The 17500-nt window shown below is 43.3% G+C and overlaps 1 protein-coding gene across 2 annotated transcripts in view; it reads left to right on the top strand.

Annotated features, from left to right (window-relative positions):
• Positions 1-17500, top strand: part of pde9aa (phosphodiesterase 9aa) — a 43816-nt gene that overhangs the window by 19363 nt on the left and 6953 nt on the right. Inside the window, exons 5-11 of one of the 2 annotated variants that reach the window (XM_078286197.1) lie at positions 2588-2642; positions 3398-3468; positions 10934-11018; positions 12323-12383; positions 14195-14269; positions 16058-16144; positions 16523-16627. In XM_078286197.1, the coding sequence (XP_078142323.1) occupies positions 2588-2642; positions 3398-3468; positions 10934-11018; positions 12323-12383; positions 14195-14269; positions 16058-16144; positions 16523-16627 (539 nt within the window). Of the gene's footprint in view, positions 1-2587; positions 2643-3397; positions 3469-10933; positions 11019-12322; positions 12384-13988; positions 14064-14194; positions 14270-16057; positions 16145-16522; positions 16628-17500 lie in introns of both variants that reach the window. The other variant, XM_078286196.1, reaches the window with a different exon arrangement.

Below are 17500 nucleotides of genomic sequence, written 5' to 3'. Positions count from 1 at the left end.
ACACACACACACACAAATGGCAGACATATACTCTTGCACAAATCCCGGCACAAAGTCATGCGTGCACACAAGTGGTTCACATTCAACTCTCTCTCTCTCTCTCTCTCTCTCACACACACACACACACACACACACCTGGGAAAACATCTATAAAAAGCGCCTCGTCTCATATCCACTCCATTCCCGCAGTTCAAAGCCATATAACTCGACAGCCATTTGTTTTATGGCGACTTGACACGTTACTGGTGCTGGACTCAGACCGGCCGGGCCGTCCTACATGGTTCCTGCTTCCTGCTTCCTGGTTCTGCCATCCTGATTAAAAAAAAAAAAAAAGTGTCCTCCTCTTCCCTCGCTCCTCCACCGCTCCTCGCTCTCCGCTCTGCAGCACAAATCACAGTGTTCAGGATGAGCAGCAGAAGCCTCTGGTGGGAAGAGATTGCACCGTAGTTTTCCACTAAACTCGTAAAAGTGGAGTAAAGGGGAAGTAAACAACTGTGCCGCTTCATCAGAGGCCACCGTCATAAAGTATGTTTGAAGGTTTCAAAATATTCAGAATAGCCACCAAATCTGTTTGTGTGGGAGATTTTTAAACAGAATCTGACAGAGATGAATCTTTGCATTTGAAGCAGAAGGAGGTCATGACTGTCTTTCTGTTTGTCTGGTAGCCAGATATTTCAAAAAGCTATGAATTTATGTGGATTAAATCTGGTAGACAGGTCCTTGGCCCAAGGATCAGTTGGTTAGATTTTGGTTGTGATCCAGATCTGGGATTTCCTCCATTAGACGCTCTTCGTTCTTTCTTCTTCTATTATGCTGCGTTCATGTGCTGCTGGGAAAGTCCGACGTCCGGGACTTCTAAGTCAGCTGCTAAACAGTGCTGCATTCACATGCTATTTTTGCTTTTGTCAGAAAATCAAACCCTGAAGACAAACGATGAACAAACATAAACCGTTGTGGAGAGGTTTACGCTCTATCAAGTACCATCTAGTTTATTTTGATGTATTTTTGATAGCTGCCCCATATTACTTTGCATTCAGCTAGACCATGTTTCGCAGTTTGATAATACAGTATACATCAGTTAAACACAATTGATCAGGTTATTGATTCTGATCACATTATGATGATGAGCTACAGTCAGAGATTAGCAGAGAGTCTGGAAAGCCTTCAGACCCAAGAGCCGAAATATGTTGGTTTATTTACAAATTTGTATTTAAATCTTATATAAAGACTGTGAGCTGTGTGCTGTACATTCAGAGTTAAAAATGAGATGAAATAAAATCAGTTTTTGCAGTCTGGATTGAAGTAAACCACGTCAGATCCTTTCCCATGCTGTCAGGTTTGATTTTGATTACTTTGCTGCAGACTGAGTTTCATTCTCAGTTATTATTATATGTAGAACAGTGTTTCTTAAACTACAGGTGGATCTAAAATGCCCTGTGTTTGTGTTTCTGCTGGATCACATGACTAAACTAAATCCGCCACATTCGGGTCCCAGGCTGAAAAGGATGTCTGATGTTAAAGAGCCTCTGCACAAAGACCTTCCCGTTTTTAATTTGGAAGAAAATGAATTAAATGTTAAATTGAGTGATTTGACAGTTGAAGCCTCGAGATGAAAGCCCATAAGTCAGACTTGACAGTTTTTTGAACAGTCAGCGTTGGACTCAACCCAAATCATCAGGAGTGTGACTGTTCTACATCACCTGAAATGATGATGTCACATCCTGTTTTTAACCAGGAGCACACACCACACACTCATAAACTCACAGAAATAAACCGACATATTATGGCTCCGGTTGGCATTTCTGTAACGATCCAATCAGCTATGTCATTCCGACCAGAGCGGCTTAATCAATCACAGAGTGGAATTTTTTTTAATGATACTGTTTTGAGCCTTTGCTGACCTCTGACCCCCGGGATGAAAGATGGAATGCGAGTGACACGGTGTACAAATCGGAGCCGGCCAACAAAGATCTTTCTTTTTTTTTTTTTTTACAAGTTCTCGTAGCTGCGAGTTTATTGGCCCGCTGGCTTGAACTTTGCCCACAACACAGAAGCCCTCAGCCAATGGCAGGGCTTTGTTTGTGCGCCTGGCTCGTTCCCTGTGTGTGGGAAGAGGAAATAGAAGCGGCTTGTTAACATATCAAGCTGTCAGCCGGTTCCTGCTCACTTCAGACGCACTGCCACTCATCCATGGTGAGACCAGAGCGAAGAGGGGGGAATTTTATCTCTCTTTTGTCTCTCTTCTGACTCTGCCATCTGGCCGCCTATCTCTCTGTTTCTCTCTGTGATTGGCTTACGTAACCTCTGCATGCATGTGTGTGTGTGTGAGAAAGAGAGAGAGTGTGTGTGTGTGCGTGCGTTCATAAGGACTATTGATTTACTTCCAGTTGCAATCGGGGATATAATGAAATGTTCTGCCTGAGTGGATTCAACCTGTTGTTTACTGTCACCGCCTCGCTCTGTGCGTGTGCGTGTGTGTGTGTGTGCGTGTGTGTGCGTGCACCCACGGCCGTGCACATGTTGACACAGTGTGTGTGTGTGTGTGTGTGTGTGTATGAGTATGTAACACGGCTCCCTTTCTCCTCAGATAAAGAGGAACTCTTTCAGAATGTACTGACGCAGGTAGCAGAGCAGTTTTCAAGGTAAGCAGATGGATCTTCGCTCACTGTTTTGACGCCTATTTTCATGGATATTGTCTGTTTGTTTTTTTTTGTATAGTGTCTCTATTTTTAATGTCTTGTTTTTAGTTTTTACTGATCACGTATGTTGTCTGTTTTTTAGTGTTTAGAGGGTTTTTGTATGTCGTTGAGAGGCTTGTGACTAAGAATGCAAGCGTATTTTTAATGCAAATTGCCAATAAACTAAACTAACGGTAATCATTGCTGCTGTATATGGATATATTGCACTTTTTTGTCACTTTTGTAAATAAATGTCAGTCCTGTTTTTTTGCATTAGTCGGTCTCTTTTAGATTTCTTCCTTCTCTGTGTTAGTGTGCAAGTACAAATCCCATCTGCAAAAATACAAACTTTGCATGAACTAAGACAAACAGCCTTGTTTTCATCTGCACGACGATGCATTTTTGAGGTTATCCAGTGGGGTTTTTAAAAGAGTTTCATAATTCCCCCAAGAGGAATTGTCTCAAGCCGCAGAGGAGCCTGCGATCCTTCAATTGAAGTTACAACATGAAACCAAAATTGGAGTTTTTAACGAGGTTTTCACACAGCAACGGCAATTTGTGACTGCTGCTTTAACTGTTGGGTTTTCTTTTATTTTTATTCATCTTTTACTTCTTCTTTTCCAATTTTCACACATGTATCTGTCTCACTCTCCTGTCTCACTCTCCTGTCTCTCTCTCTCTCTCTCTCTCTCTCTCCTCCCACGTCTCTCTGTCCGCAGGGCGTTCAAGATCAACGAGCTGACAACCGAGGTAACCAACCGTCTGGCCATGTTGGAGAAGAGAGTAGAGCGTAAGTCCATTTTTCACACTCTCTCCATCCCGCTGTCGTATTTTCACGCTGCTGTCATCGGCTTGTCGTGCTCAGAAATGAGAAACACACTCCAGTAACAGGAGTGAAGGTTTTGAAGGATATGAACACGCTGCATCAGGGTTCCCAATCATTTTTTAAAGTTTGTAGACTTAAGAAAAGGTAAATAAGGCTGTAAAAGAATGAATGGCATTGAAAGTGCTTGATGTATTATTGAAATACAGCACCCAAATTCATCAGTGTGCCTCAGCTCTCTGGATCAATACTTCACATCCTGAGGAAAACCATGTGATGGAGATTTGTGTTGATTCAGCAGCAGTTTGAATTTGACTTCACCAGGATTTCTTGACTTGACAAGATCAGGAGTAAAAAATGAAGCCTCTATGATGCTTTAGACCAACATCATGTCTCACCCCAAAACAGGCCCATTTTGAATCCTTGAATTTCACCGAACAAGGCCTTGAAAGACATGGAAAACTCCTTGAATTTGATGTCCAAGTGAAAGTGTGAAGCCTGTGAAATATGTTATTTATGTAATCATGCTGCTACCTCAGCTAAATGTTACTCAAGTCAGTATTTGCATTTAAAAACAAAAGAGAAGCCAACTGAAATAATATTCAGGTGCTTATTTTTGAGGGAAATTGTTTTTTCCAGTAATATTTTTATTGAGTTTCCAAAATATTTTCATAAACAGGTGGGACATCCATATTTAGCAAGTTCAACTAAAATCTTTTGCCCTGAAATGAACACATTGCACATTTTGCCTGGGTTTTTGCAAAACAAGCCCAAAGTTTTGGTGATGTTTCCTGTTCAGCTCGTATTAACAAAGCTGTAACATCACTGACAGGAGGTGAAGTTCAGTGTGGCTGTGAATGTCCGATCCCAGTTTACTCACCATTCTTTTGTCCAAAAATGAAGCTTAAACAAGAGCAGGAGGACAGACTGAAACAGTTAAATCACTGGATCAGAATCACTTTATTCTTCAGCTACAACAGATGTATAAGGAGTCTGACTCGGTGAATTGGTCGAACACGTTACGAGACAGTTGCACAACACGGGGTTTCCACACTCTGTGCAGCACAAAACACAACAAGAGCTCTCATGTGGTACAAGACGTACTGTACACAGCTGACTGCAGATAAACACACTGAGACTGTACTGTACATTCAAAGGTGAGGAATTGCTCCTGCATTAGTGTCGATGGTGACACTAATGAGGGAGATAGTGAGCGTGCAGCCACAGTGTCCCACAGGCTCACAGTCATGAGTATAGGATCAGACTGAGAAGGCGGTGGAAGTGCAAATCAAAGTAACGAGAATCTTCCGGTGCCGTAAAGTCAAGTAGAAGCAGCAGTGAACAGATATTCAAGTAGAAGCAGCAGTGAACAGATATTCAAGTAGAAGCAGCAGTGAACAGATACTCAAGTAGAAGCAGCAGTGAACAGATATTCAAGTAGAAGCAGCAGTGAACAGATACTCAAGTAGAAGCAGAATTCCAGACTTTAAAAGCGTTCAGTAAAGTAGCGATAATCAGGAACTTTCCTCTCCTTTGGTCCAGTAGATGGGTGTGTGTTTGCATGTTTAGATACGAAATGCAGGAATGTTTACGCATGTGCATGTAAACATACGTGGTGTGTGTGAGTACACACACACACACACACATGTATCATGCAGGAGTGTACTGTATGTGACCATTCGACCATTTGATTTCTTTTTTTTCTTTCCCTTGTTTGAATGATGTGGGTGGGTGTATGCATATATATGTGTGTGTGTATGTGTGTGTGTGTGTGTGTATATGTGTGTGCGTGTGTGCATGTGTGTGTCTGTGCATGTGTGAGTGTGTTTATTGCTTGTTAACATCTAAATTGAAATAAAATAAAATAAATTGATCTAAAAAAAACAAAAAAGCGGAACTTGAATAGACTTTAAACACGTTAAACACGGCACTCTTTAGCCGATAAATCCTAAACGTTGGATTTTCTTTGCAAACGATGCAGAAAAATACCAAGGTTTTTACCTCCGAAAATCAGTGTGAGCAGAAACAGGCTGCAGCCGAGGCGGCGAAGAGCTTATTGTTAGCGTGTTATTGTTAGCGTGTTATTGTTAGCGTGTTATTTGATGCTAAATACGCCGTCAACACTGTGTGGCCTGATTGCGGTTTGAATGCTTATTGATTGCGGCATTGGTCTTCCATTGTATTTTAGAGAGGCACTTACAAACCGGATGGAGACAGACGCATGAACGTACAGGCACACACATGGAGACACACACGGGTGCACACAAACACACATAACACACTCACACACACACACACACACACACTCTGCAGAAAGGCCAAGTCAGAAATAGTCCAAAAGTGTTCAAATGATGCAGTGCTTCAAGTTTTTCGCTCAGAAGATTTGCACCATTGTTATCCAAAAATCCCCAAAAAAGAAAATATAAAATCTGTCAATAATAATAATGATAATTGGTATAGGACATTTCAAAACAGTTACAAAGTCCTTTACAGACAACAAACCATAATAACTAAAAGCCAATAACCAATAGAAATTGCCAGACTTGAATTTAAAACAGTGTTGCAGAAGAATAAAACAAGCAAATACTATGAGAATAAAGTAGGTGGAAGAAAAATTATAGAAACTCCTGTCTGTAAAATGTGTTTCAAGAAGGGATTTAAAACATGATTTTCACGGATTTTCCTGTATTTTCATCATCGGCGTTCAGTTGTGTGTGTGTGTGTGTGTGTGTGTGTGTGTGTGTGTGTGGAGATAACGGAGCGCAAGTTTAGCTTCTCAGAGATGACTTCCTCAACCCGAGGGAGAAATGTGATTATTTAACCCGCTGTACAGTAGTGCTGTCATGCCGAGATAACCGCAGGCCTTCGGTTCAAGCCGTCTGAACTCATCCAACTGTTTATGAGGCTGTGATTAGATAAGTGGAACGGCACACAGGTTATGCGGTCTGGCATTCCACCTCGACTGCCTTTTGACCTCCTATATTATTAGGAATCCTCCCGAACATTGACCAGAATTCACCTGCTTTTAAAGAGGAAAAGCCTCACACTTATACAATATCCACTCGGGGTTAATACACGCAGAGGCACCCTTGACCTCTGCGGCCGTCCGTCATGTTGCCACTAATTTTATTATCTACAGGGAGGAAGTTTGCACCTTGTTCTGAGGCTGCCGGCCGCTCAGTTTAACACACTTTCTACCTGCTTTCTTTAACCTGCCACTCTGCATAGATGTGTCAATTCGCCCTGTAATCACAAGATAACGCCGGCTATAAAATCCGATCAATAAAGTTGCAGTGACAGGCGGGTTACTGTGCCGTCCCGGACCATCGGGTTTTTTAAATTTAGGTCTCGGTGTTCCCGGCGGGACAGCTCTTGCTGTAATGCCCCGTGGGAACATTTAATCAGTAATCGTTTTGCAATCATTACATACTTCCTAGTCTGGCTGTGATTAAAGATAAAAGGTGAATGCCTCCGAGTTTATGAAGTTGCATGTGCGGCTTGTATGGCCGGTCCGTGTTTCTGAACATGAGCAGCTAGAAATCAGCGGTCAAAGTCTCTGATCTGTGTGATCGTCCTGCTGGTGAGCTGCTGCACAGCTGCTGAGTGGAGGACTGGCTGTTAAACAAGATTTGAGCCGTCACTGCCGTGGTGCACGTGCACAGGACTTGGTGTATTTTTGTTATTTATGCAGATATCGTCAAACGTAGATCATGTGAGATATTTCCAGCAGCTACAATGGAGTTTGATATCAGAAAATGTTTCAGCGATCTAAAACATCAGCGGTAAACATCAGGTTTTGGTGTCAGTCCCTCAGAATCAAAGAGCGAGGGCTTCTTTCTAGAGCCGCCATTTTGCACCAAGAGACGTTCAACAATCATACAGGGAGAAATCCATCGTAGAAGAGGAAGAGAGACCAGTTTCTCCACCCACAGGAGCAGGAGAGAGACCAGAATGCAATGCAGCAGAGAGACAGGTCAGGGTTTGGGTAATTTGCGCGGCTGTGATCGCAGACACACACACCGCACAGCTGAATGATCACACTTTCAAGGCATTTCTGTGCCCATTGGCCCGCCTTTGGTTGAATGCAACAAGTTCACGCCTCTTCTCTGGGGGTTGTCGAAGGGCATTCTGGGAAATGTAGGAAATCACTAACTGCAGTAGAAATAGACAAAGCAGGTTGAGGGAAAGTGGGAACACCAAAAAAGTAAAATGGAATGCACTGAACATCAGAAATTGAAGATAACAGCGTGAGTATCTGAGGATGGATTTCTCCTTTCAGATTCACTAACACAAGCCAAACGGAGGTGGAGTGTAGGAATAACATCCAGTATATGAACGCTGAAATTCAGTATTGTTCCCCTTTAACATGCTGCTGCAGACTTCAGGCTGAAATGAGAAAAGCTGAATGAAAACAGTGAAGATCTCACAGCGTCGTGTGACTCAGTGACGTGAAGCTGTCAGATGCGTGTTTCCTGTGAGATGACTGTGTGTGTGTGTGTGTGTGTGTGGGTGTAGGCAGCACCTGCATACATGTGCGTGTCTGCGTGTCTGTCTGTGTGTGTGTGGGCTGTGTGTATGCATCATGTCTGCATCTACACCCCCCCCACACACACACACACACACCCACACACACACACACACACACACCCCATCCCCTTCACCATGCGTTGACAAACAGCAGATTGCGTGCCGCCGCTCAAACCCTAACGCGTTCCAGCCGCCGCAGCTGGCAGCCTGCAGACTAATAGCATGTGTTTCGGCACGTGGTGCGGCAGCGATTTCATAACAGCCCCGTTCGCGCTGACCCTCTCCGTCACCATGACAACGTGACCTCAGCTCGCACCGGTCACCATGGCGATGTCCCCAGCTCTACTGTAGGCAAGCTTTTCTTTTGAAAACAAAGTGACGGCGACCTGGGGAAATGCTCAAGTTCGCAGCGAACGTCGTCCTCCGGGGCAATGGTTCTCAACCTGGGGGTCGGGACCCCTCCAGGGGGTCGGGAGATCATTTTTGGGGGTCGGGAGATCATTTATAAGACAGGAAAAAAACATATTTCTTCTGCACACTTTTATTATCATGTCAATTTTTCAATTGTTTTTTGCTTTTTTTCCCTGTAAAATACTGAAGAGTTTTGGCCTCCTCTGATAATAAATCAAATTAAACGGCTTGGGAAAATTATTCTTTGGTTGAACTATTCACCACTCTGCATATGCAGCTGGTGACGGGGATCATGAGTAGGCATCGCTTCGTTTTCTGAGCCAAAAACTCACTCCAGTTCCACGCATAGCAATTCAAACTGCATCGTCGAATCTGCAAAAACCCAAAACCATCGTCGAAACCCACTGGAAAAGCTTTTGGACAGCGTAAGTGCCGTAATACTCTCAATGTTGTGTTTTTCAAGCCCTGGAAGCGTGTCGTCTTTAGCGATACCAGGTTTTCCCAGCCGGCAGCACAGCTACTTTCTGCTTTGACGTACAGTACAGCCACTTCACACATGCGTGCCATGTGCCTGGATACCTGGTCGCTACGGCAACAGTGTGGCGCCCACACACATCTCCATCCCATCATCACCTTGGTCGCCATGGACACCTATGCTAATGGGACCTGGAGTGTTGTCGGGGGCGACCTGCTCTTTTTCTATAGAGAGAGAGGGAGAGAGAAATATAAAAGAGAGAGAGAGAAAGCGATAGAAAGGAGGGAGATAGAGAGGCAGACCAGCGAGTCCATCGAAGATACGCGAGAGTCCAAAGAGTTCTGATAACGCTCCGGCCTGCCGTGTGTCACCAGAGACGAGCTGGCAGAGAGACAGCAGAGAGACAGCTGTTAATATTAATGCTGCTAGACTTTATACACGCTGCCCACGGCCGCACCCGTCACACTGCAAACGGGTGCTGCATCTCTTCCTTTCTACTTTACTCTCTATTCCCCCCCCCCCCCACCCCATCTCCCTCCTTACCTCCCACACATTACCCCCCCACCCCCCCTTCCCTGATTCCTTTCAGTGCTATTCAAATGAATTTAAAGGGACATTAAGAGTCTTCCTGCCCCTTTAACGAACCTGAACAACTAATGAATCATAATATATCTGTGGGGGATTGATAGGGATGATGATCAATACAATGACTCACACACACACACCCTCTTCTCCACATTTTTCTCTCAAGCCAAAAAAGCAAATGACAAAACAGTATTATTTAGCATGGTGATACATTACCTCTTCAATAGACGTTTCTGTTGAATCTCTGCTCTAATTAGTTCGCTTACTCCACTCTATGTGTGTGACGTCATTATTTTTTGTCAATTAGAGGCCGCTGTCAGCTGTGCAATACCTCGGTCACCTAACTAATAAATGAAAGTAATAAATGACTTAATACCCCTTTAATTTAATTCAAATGTATTCAAGTCTTTCTCTAAATGACTTAAAGCTGCACCAGGCAACTTCAGCAGTGAAACACATGCTATCGGTGGCTGGATGACTGATTGATGTCTACACCTAAAACGTTACCGTAGTGTAAAATTCAGTACATTAGGTAAAAGAGTCTGCAGTTTGGTCTGTTGAGGATTGAAGTAGCCTTTCTGCATTTAAAGCTGCACTAGGCAGTTTCGCACGTTGGAGGCTCCAAATGGCAGCGAGAAGGAACCGCTTGAAAAATCTGAACTTCAATACCCAGAAATCCTGTAAAGTGACGTCAGTAAACTGTTCACCAAGCGGCCGGTCTGTGATGCTTTATGCCAAAGAAACCAAAGAGACGAGAGAGGAGAAGATCTAACGCTGGTGAGTCCAGGTTCCTCTGGATGGAGCGCTGCTCACTGCTGGTTAGGAGACAGTTTGGGTTTCACTCTGAAGCTTCGATTCATCACTTCCTCTGTGGAGAAGTGATCATAGTGAACGTACTTAATTTGGGCAATTAGAGCGAATCTACGGCGTCTCAATTAGTGGGGATGGGATGCACTTCTCTGTTGCAGCCCCACTTTGTGATTTAGACTGATGAAACAGGAGTTTTGTTAATGAAAATCTTGCTGTGCAGCTTTAAGACTCTCTCTCTCTCTCTCTCCCTCACTCTCTGTCTCTCTCCCTCCCTCTCTCACTCTCTCTCTCTCCCTCCCTCCCTCCCTCTCTGTCTCTCTCTCTCTCTCTCTCTCTCTCCCTCCCTCCCTCCCTCTCTGTCTCTCTCTCTCTCCCTCCCTCCCTCTCTGTCTCTCTCTCTCTCTCTCTCTCTCTCTCCCTCCCTCCCTCCCTCTCTGTCTCTCTCTCTCTCCCTCCCTCCCTCTCTGTCTCTCTCTCTCTCTCTCTCTCTCTCTCTCTCCCTCCCTCCCTCCCTCTCTGTCTCTCTCTCCCTCCCTCCCTCCCTCTCTGTCTCTCTCTCTCTCCCTCCCTCCCTCTCTGTCTCTCTCTCTCTCTCCCTCCCTCCCTCTCTCTCTCTCTCTGCAGTGGAGGGGATGAAGGTGGTGGAGATAGAGAAGTGTCGCAGCGACATCAAGAAGCTCCGCGAGGAGATGGCATCCAGAAACAACAGGTCACAACAACAGCAACAACACAAAACTGTTTTTTCTGCACAGTGGCTATAAAAAACTACAAAATACTGCTACAAAGGGCTGTTATTGGACTTTTTATTTTAACATATATTTTTGAATTTCAGTTCCAAATTGATAGAAAAGAATACGTATGTAGTACTTAGTACTACATACTAATGAATTTATTTTCAATTTCTTTTGTAGAAAGAAATCACACACACGTATATTAAGTAAACTCATCAGTCATTAGTATGTGCCTGCATTGTACTCTCCATGCCATTATATAGTTACCCTTTAATTATTTACTTGTATTAATCTATTACTGTTTGTTTATTATTTACAATTGATTTTTGCCCACTTAGTACATCACACCTTTATTTAATTAGTTGTTCATTTCAGTTTAAGCTGGTGGGTTGGGATTTTTGATCAGTATTGTTGTTGATATAAATTGATATTGACATAATAACTATATCCAAATTCACATTGACATTAATGTTTGTGATAAAGTGGAAACCTCCCTGGTCTCATTAGTAGAATATAATGAAGCCTGATCTGAGCTCAGGTTTCTAGCTCCTTGTTTATTGTGATAGTGGTGAATTGTCATGGGAGGCTGATCCTGGCTCAGGGGAAGCAGAGCCAGGTTGTTAGTTTCAGCTCATTCAGATGTCAGGTGGATCCAGTTATTATCGTCACACTACTAACTTTCCTTTTGATGCAAAGATGTACAGTAGTTGTTTTGTTTTGGGATGGTCCCGCCTCAGTCACCTGGCTGATGCAAAAAGTGTTTAAAGTAAAAGATGTGGCTATACAATCATAGCGTGGATGCACAAAGTTATCTATTATTTTAGTAATACTAATTTATTAGTAGTAGTAGTAATAGTAGTAATGGCAGTTGTGGGAGTAGAAGTAATAATAGTAGTTGACACAGTAGTAGTACTAGCAGTTGTAGCAGTAATAGTACTAGTGGTAGTAGTAGCAGTAATAGTGTTAATAGTGTTGTAATAGTAGTAGTAGTGGCAGTAGTAGTAGTAGTAGTATTAATTGTAGTAATAGGAGTAGTAGTAATAGTAATTAGTAGTTAGTTGTCGTAATCAAGAGAGATTAACACTGGTAGGTTTATCTGTCAGAATCCTAGTTTTGTATACTGACTTAAAATATTAGTACATTAGAGTTATGAATGCCACATCTTTTTCAGTACCATCACCTTCTAGCTCACCAGTACAGTGACTAGTTGGCTAGAGTTGAACTATAAAGTTGCAGTTTATTTGACTGACATTTAGTTGTTGTTGTTTTTGTCATCCTGCAGTAGCTTCCTGGAAGACAACAAGAAGCTGACTCCTCGCAGAGACGTGCCCTCCTACCCCAAGGTAAGGCTGACTGGACGTTTACCACCATGCCTTTGTGTTTTTCTGATGGCCAGGTAAGGCTGATGTCAGGTGGACCAACAAAGGTCCCGCCCCCACTGTAGCTCCAGTGTTTTTACAATTCAGGTTTAGCATGGAGACTTAAATAAATGGTAGTTCACAAAGGCTTCCACATATTCAGTTAGTCAAAAGATATAACCGAAATCCAACCAGATCTATGAGCACACAATGTTAAATCTGAATGGTAAACCACATGGGGGGTGTCACTAGTGATTCTGTTAGTCTAGTCCTAGAAAACTAAATGCTTTATCAACTGTGAAACCACTTCACATATTATCCAAGTTAAAGGGGAGCACAACTCAATTTAAGAATCCCTATATGCTAGAGATACCTGAAAAAGATTGTTGTTGTGTGGGTGTAGGTCCATTTATTGGTAAAAGTGAATAGTGTGATAAGGTGGATTTAGTCCTTGGATGGGAGACCACCTGGTGCTGGAAGTGGTGTTGGAGGACCAGTAGGAGGTGCTCTTCCCTCTGGTCTCATGAATAATATCCCCAATGCCCCAGGGCAGAGACAGGGACTCTGTCCTGTGAGTGAGCACCGTCCTTCGGATGAGACGTTAAACCGAGGTCCTGACTCTGTGGTCAATAAAGATCCCATCGGCACTCATCGCAAGAGTAGGGGTGTAACCCCGGTGCCCTGGCAAAGTTTCCAAACAGGCCTTCCTTCCATCATGGCCACCTAATCATCCCTCGTTACCCAATTGGCTCTTTCAGTCCTCTACTCTCCACTGAGATAGCTGATGTGTGGTGAGCGTTCTGGTGCAAACTGGCTGCCGTGCATCACCCAGGTGGGTGCTACACACCGGTGGTGGATGAGTTGAGTCCCCCCCCGATATGTGAAGCGCTTTGAGTACTTAGAAAAGCGCTATATAAATGTAATCAATTATTATTATTATTATTATTTGTTTGTAAATGTATGTTACTGTGACACAGTCAGAAACTGTCCTGTCTTTGGCCCAAACATGAATCAGCTCAGTTCACCTGAACAAAGACTAGAGCTGGTTTTTGGCTTTGTAGGCTAGCTAACTAGCCAGCAGGCACATTTAGCAAAGCAACTGATGTTATATTGTTTACATGCAACTACTAGCCTCTGCTAATGCTAGCTTCTACCAGATACGTTAGCTAGTGTGCTAATCAGATGTGTTAACAACAAGACAGTGATGGTAGCTGACCAGATAATGTGGTAAGTTAGCTAACAAACTGACATTATCTCTATCAGATGATCAGTTCCCGGCCAAAACAGCACAGAAATGAAATCAGCTGTTCTCAGTCACTGTTGCCCAAGAGCTGAGGACCTCCAATATGGCCGCCAGAGGGTGTGCTACATCACCTGAAAGCCCGTATTGGGATTTTGTAATGCTAAACATCTTCAAACAGTTCCTCTCAGCTGAGCAGCAGTAGAGCAGTGCGGTATAAAAGGTACTACAAAGGCTATATTTGCAGGTGTGTGTAGGTGTGTGTAGGTGTGTGTGTAGCGCTGTGTAGAGGTTTGCCCCCGAGCCAGGCGGAGGCGGACAGGGTTAACTGGGCGCTCTGTTGCCTGCAGTACATGCTGTCACGGCAGACCATAGACGCCCTCAGAAAGCCCGCCTTCGACGTCTGGCTGTGGGAGGCCAACGAGGTAAGATGGCCGCCTGCTGGACCCGTCTCACCCAAAACACCCGTCTCTCCTCTCTTCTTCTCTCCCCCTGTCTGTCCCTGTCTGTCCTTCTGCCTATGTGTGTGTGTCTGTGTGTGTGTGTGTGTGTGTAGTACCATCTGTCTAAGGAGACAGTAGAAGCTCTCAGACAGCCCACATTCGATGCTTGGCAGTGGGAGCCTAATGAGGTGAGCCTTGACGCCCTGACCAATCCATTGATTATTAATTATTCCTCAGGGATAGATTTATAATAATGTATTAATTTGTGGATTCATCTGTTATTGATTAAGTAAGCTATTATTAATATTAATAATCAAAAAAATGACTTTGAATGTATTCATTGTTCAATACTGACTCATTAAAAGCCAAAAGATCATTCAATTAGGATAGAAAATTACATGGTCAGTGAATACAACTGGTGGAATAAATGCTAGAAATGTAAATAAAATTAAAGGGAAAAATAGATTTGATTAAACAAATGAGATGAATAAATGGATTTGATTAAATTAAGACTATAGTATAATTAATTGATTATGGCAGATTAAACTCGATTGTAACAGAGCAGCAGCTGTGTCACTGTGTGGGAGGCGGACTGGGCGACCTGGATGGCTCTTAGGGCGGATCTACGTAAAGTGGACTTCCAAATTTAGCCCTAATTAATTGGAGTGGGCCGACCCAGAGAGGTTGCCAGTGAAAGTCCCACTTGATGTTTTGGGCTTTTTTTTTTTTTCCAGACGCGGCCTCAGAGCAACCCAGTCTTGTAAATAAGCCTGGCATGGAGATCTTGGTGTATTATTAGCTCAAGAGATCTCGTTGCAATCACCAGAACTTATATTCACTGTGTGATACGTTCCCGATATCCGATATGTAGTGCCGATATTCTGTATTTTTAAAATTGGCCATTTTCATGCCAAAACAATCCCACAAAATTTTAATTTTTCAGTGTTTCCCCCAGACTTTTACTCTTTGCAAGGTCGAAAAGCCTCCGAAACAGCATTTAGACCTGTTTTATGTCTATGATTTAGACCATCATGTGACACTAGAACTAATCAAACCCATGCTAATGAAATGCTGAGTAAAATCATATCCTGTGTGACTGATATCTGATTTTCATTGAAAAGCCAATATCTGCAAACCAATATATCGATCTAACTTGATTGGTTGAAGTTTTAAATCCCATAAAACACGATTAGCTGTGCTTTATTTTTTGCTTTGTTTGCTATCTCCTGTGTGAACCAGGAAACTAGCTCACAATCTTTCTTAATTTTTCCTGTTCCTTTTTTTCTTATGTATGTATACTGCTCTGAAGAAAACAGGTGCACTGCTAAACATTGTATAAAAGCCATAAACCCTTGAGGATGTTCTGTACTGAGAATATAGATACGCATCTCCGTTGCACCCGTAATCACAGTAACAAATGCCTTCTTGAGTTATTATTGCTGTATGTAACAAATGGGGAAAAAGGGAAGGTGCTGAATTGTATTTCCCTTTATTTACCCGTGCCAAAATAAATCCTTATAAATGGGAATTCATTGCATATTTCATGCGATCAAGAGGGATTTTGTCCTGTGATCTTCTCTCAAATCGCTGTCTGAATATGCAGTCAGTAGCTTAGTTTTATACAGCGAGTATTGTTTTTATTGTTTTTATATGGTTCATCATGGAGGCCAATAAAGACACATAATCAAAAACAGTGTGTTCCTTTACTTCCTATTTATCTTTTGATGTGAAGAACATATTACACTGCAGATGATCCAAGAGTTTTGGTCCAAATTGAGATATCTACTATTTTAAAAAAGCCACGTACTCTTAAATAGTTAATAGCACAAAACGTAAACAAATGATGGTACTTTTCAAATGATAGTAGGCAGGTACATTTCAGGGAAGACTGTGGAAACTGACCTCAGATCACTGTACCACACTTTCACCGCTCACTACATAACACATTTTGCTCATACATTTCTCTGTTGTTGCAGATGCTGAGCTGTCTGGAACACATGTACCATGACCTGGGCTTGGTCAAAGACTTCAACATCAACCCCATCACACTCAAGAGATGGCTGGTAAGACTCACGGCCACACCTGGATCAAACAGTATCCGACCATAATCCTTCGCTTTTGTTTTTACCTGCATGTCCACTGTTTTGAGACAAATTCGGATAGTGTTAGGGAGATCTTCAGTCATGGAAAGTGATTTTCAAGTAATTTCCTGTGATTTACAAGTGATTTTCTAACTTTTTTAGACTCACATTATGGCAAAACCCTCCACTAAATCAGCCTTAACAAACTCTAAAATGATCTCTGAACACTGTTTGACCCCAGACTGCTCACACTCTTCCCTTAAATCTTATTATCATTTGTTTTCTTTTGGATTTGCATGATAAAATACTCTCTTTTCCTCTCTTTCTGTCCCTCCCTCTCTTGTCTTCCTCTCTCTGCAGCTGTGTATTCATGACAACTACAGGAATAACCCCTTCCACAACTTCCGCCACTGTTTCTGCGTCACCCAGATGATGTACAGCATGATCTGCCTCTGCAGCCTGCAGGTAAGACGCCGCTCAGGACGTCCCGTTAGCAGGACGACTGGAAACTCAGTTAATGATTATTTTGCACAGATTTTGAGTGTGCGGATGCCTTTTTCAAAACAATAATCATAAAAAAAACATGGGCAATCTCTTAAATAATATCTTTAAAAATGCTATGAACAGACTCCAGTTGTCTTCTGAGGGACGGAGGGGAAAAAATTTGGGCGGGGGGGTGAGAAGGGATGAGAGGATGAAGAGGAGGAGGAGGAGGAAGAGGAGGAGCAGGAGAGAGTGGAAGAGGAGTAGGAAGAGGAGGAGAGAGAGGAACAAGAGGAAGAAGAGGAGCAAGAGAGAGGAGAAGCGGAAGAGGAAGAGCAGGAGAGAGAGGAAGAGGAGGAGAGAGAGGAAGAGAAGGAGAGAGGAAGAGGAGGAGGAGGAGGAGTAGGAGAGAGAGGAAGAGGAGAAGGGGGAGGAAGAGGAGGAGGAAGAAGAGGAGCAGGAGAGAGGAGAAGAGGAAGAGGAGGAGCAGGCGAGAGAGGAAGAGGAGGAGAGAGAGGAAGAGGAGGAGGAGAGAGAGGAAGAGAAGGAGAGAGAGGAAGAGGAGGAAGAGGAGGAGAGAGAGAAAGAGGAGGAGGAAGAAGAGGAGCAGGAGAGAGGAGAAGAGGAAGAGGAGGAGAGAGAGGAAGAGGAGGAGGAGAGAGAGGGAGAGGAAGAGGAGGAGGAAGAGGAGAAGGGGGAGGAAGAAGAGGAGGCGTGATGAAGGAGAGACGCGTGTCTGAAAGAGGAGGAGAAGAGCCTCTCTCTCTCCTCTCTCCTCCCTCTGTTTTCGGGGACGGGGATATTCACAGGAGGTTTAATTACCGCAGGACTAATGGGTGATTATGAAGCATCCGC

The sequence above is a fragment of the Centroberyx gerrardi genome, chromosome 10 (assembly GCF_048128805.1).
Source record: "Centroberyx gerrardi isolate f3 chromosome 10, fCenGer3.hap1.cur.20231027, whole genome shotgun sequence".
NCBI classification, from domain to species: Eukaryota; Metazoa; Chordata; class Actinopteri; order Beryciformes; family Berycidae; genus Centroberyx; species Centroberyx gerrardi.
Note: the sequence above shows the minus strand (reverse complement) of the source record. Positions and strands in the feature narration are given on the sequence as shown.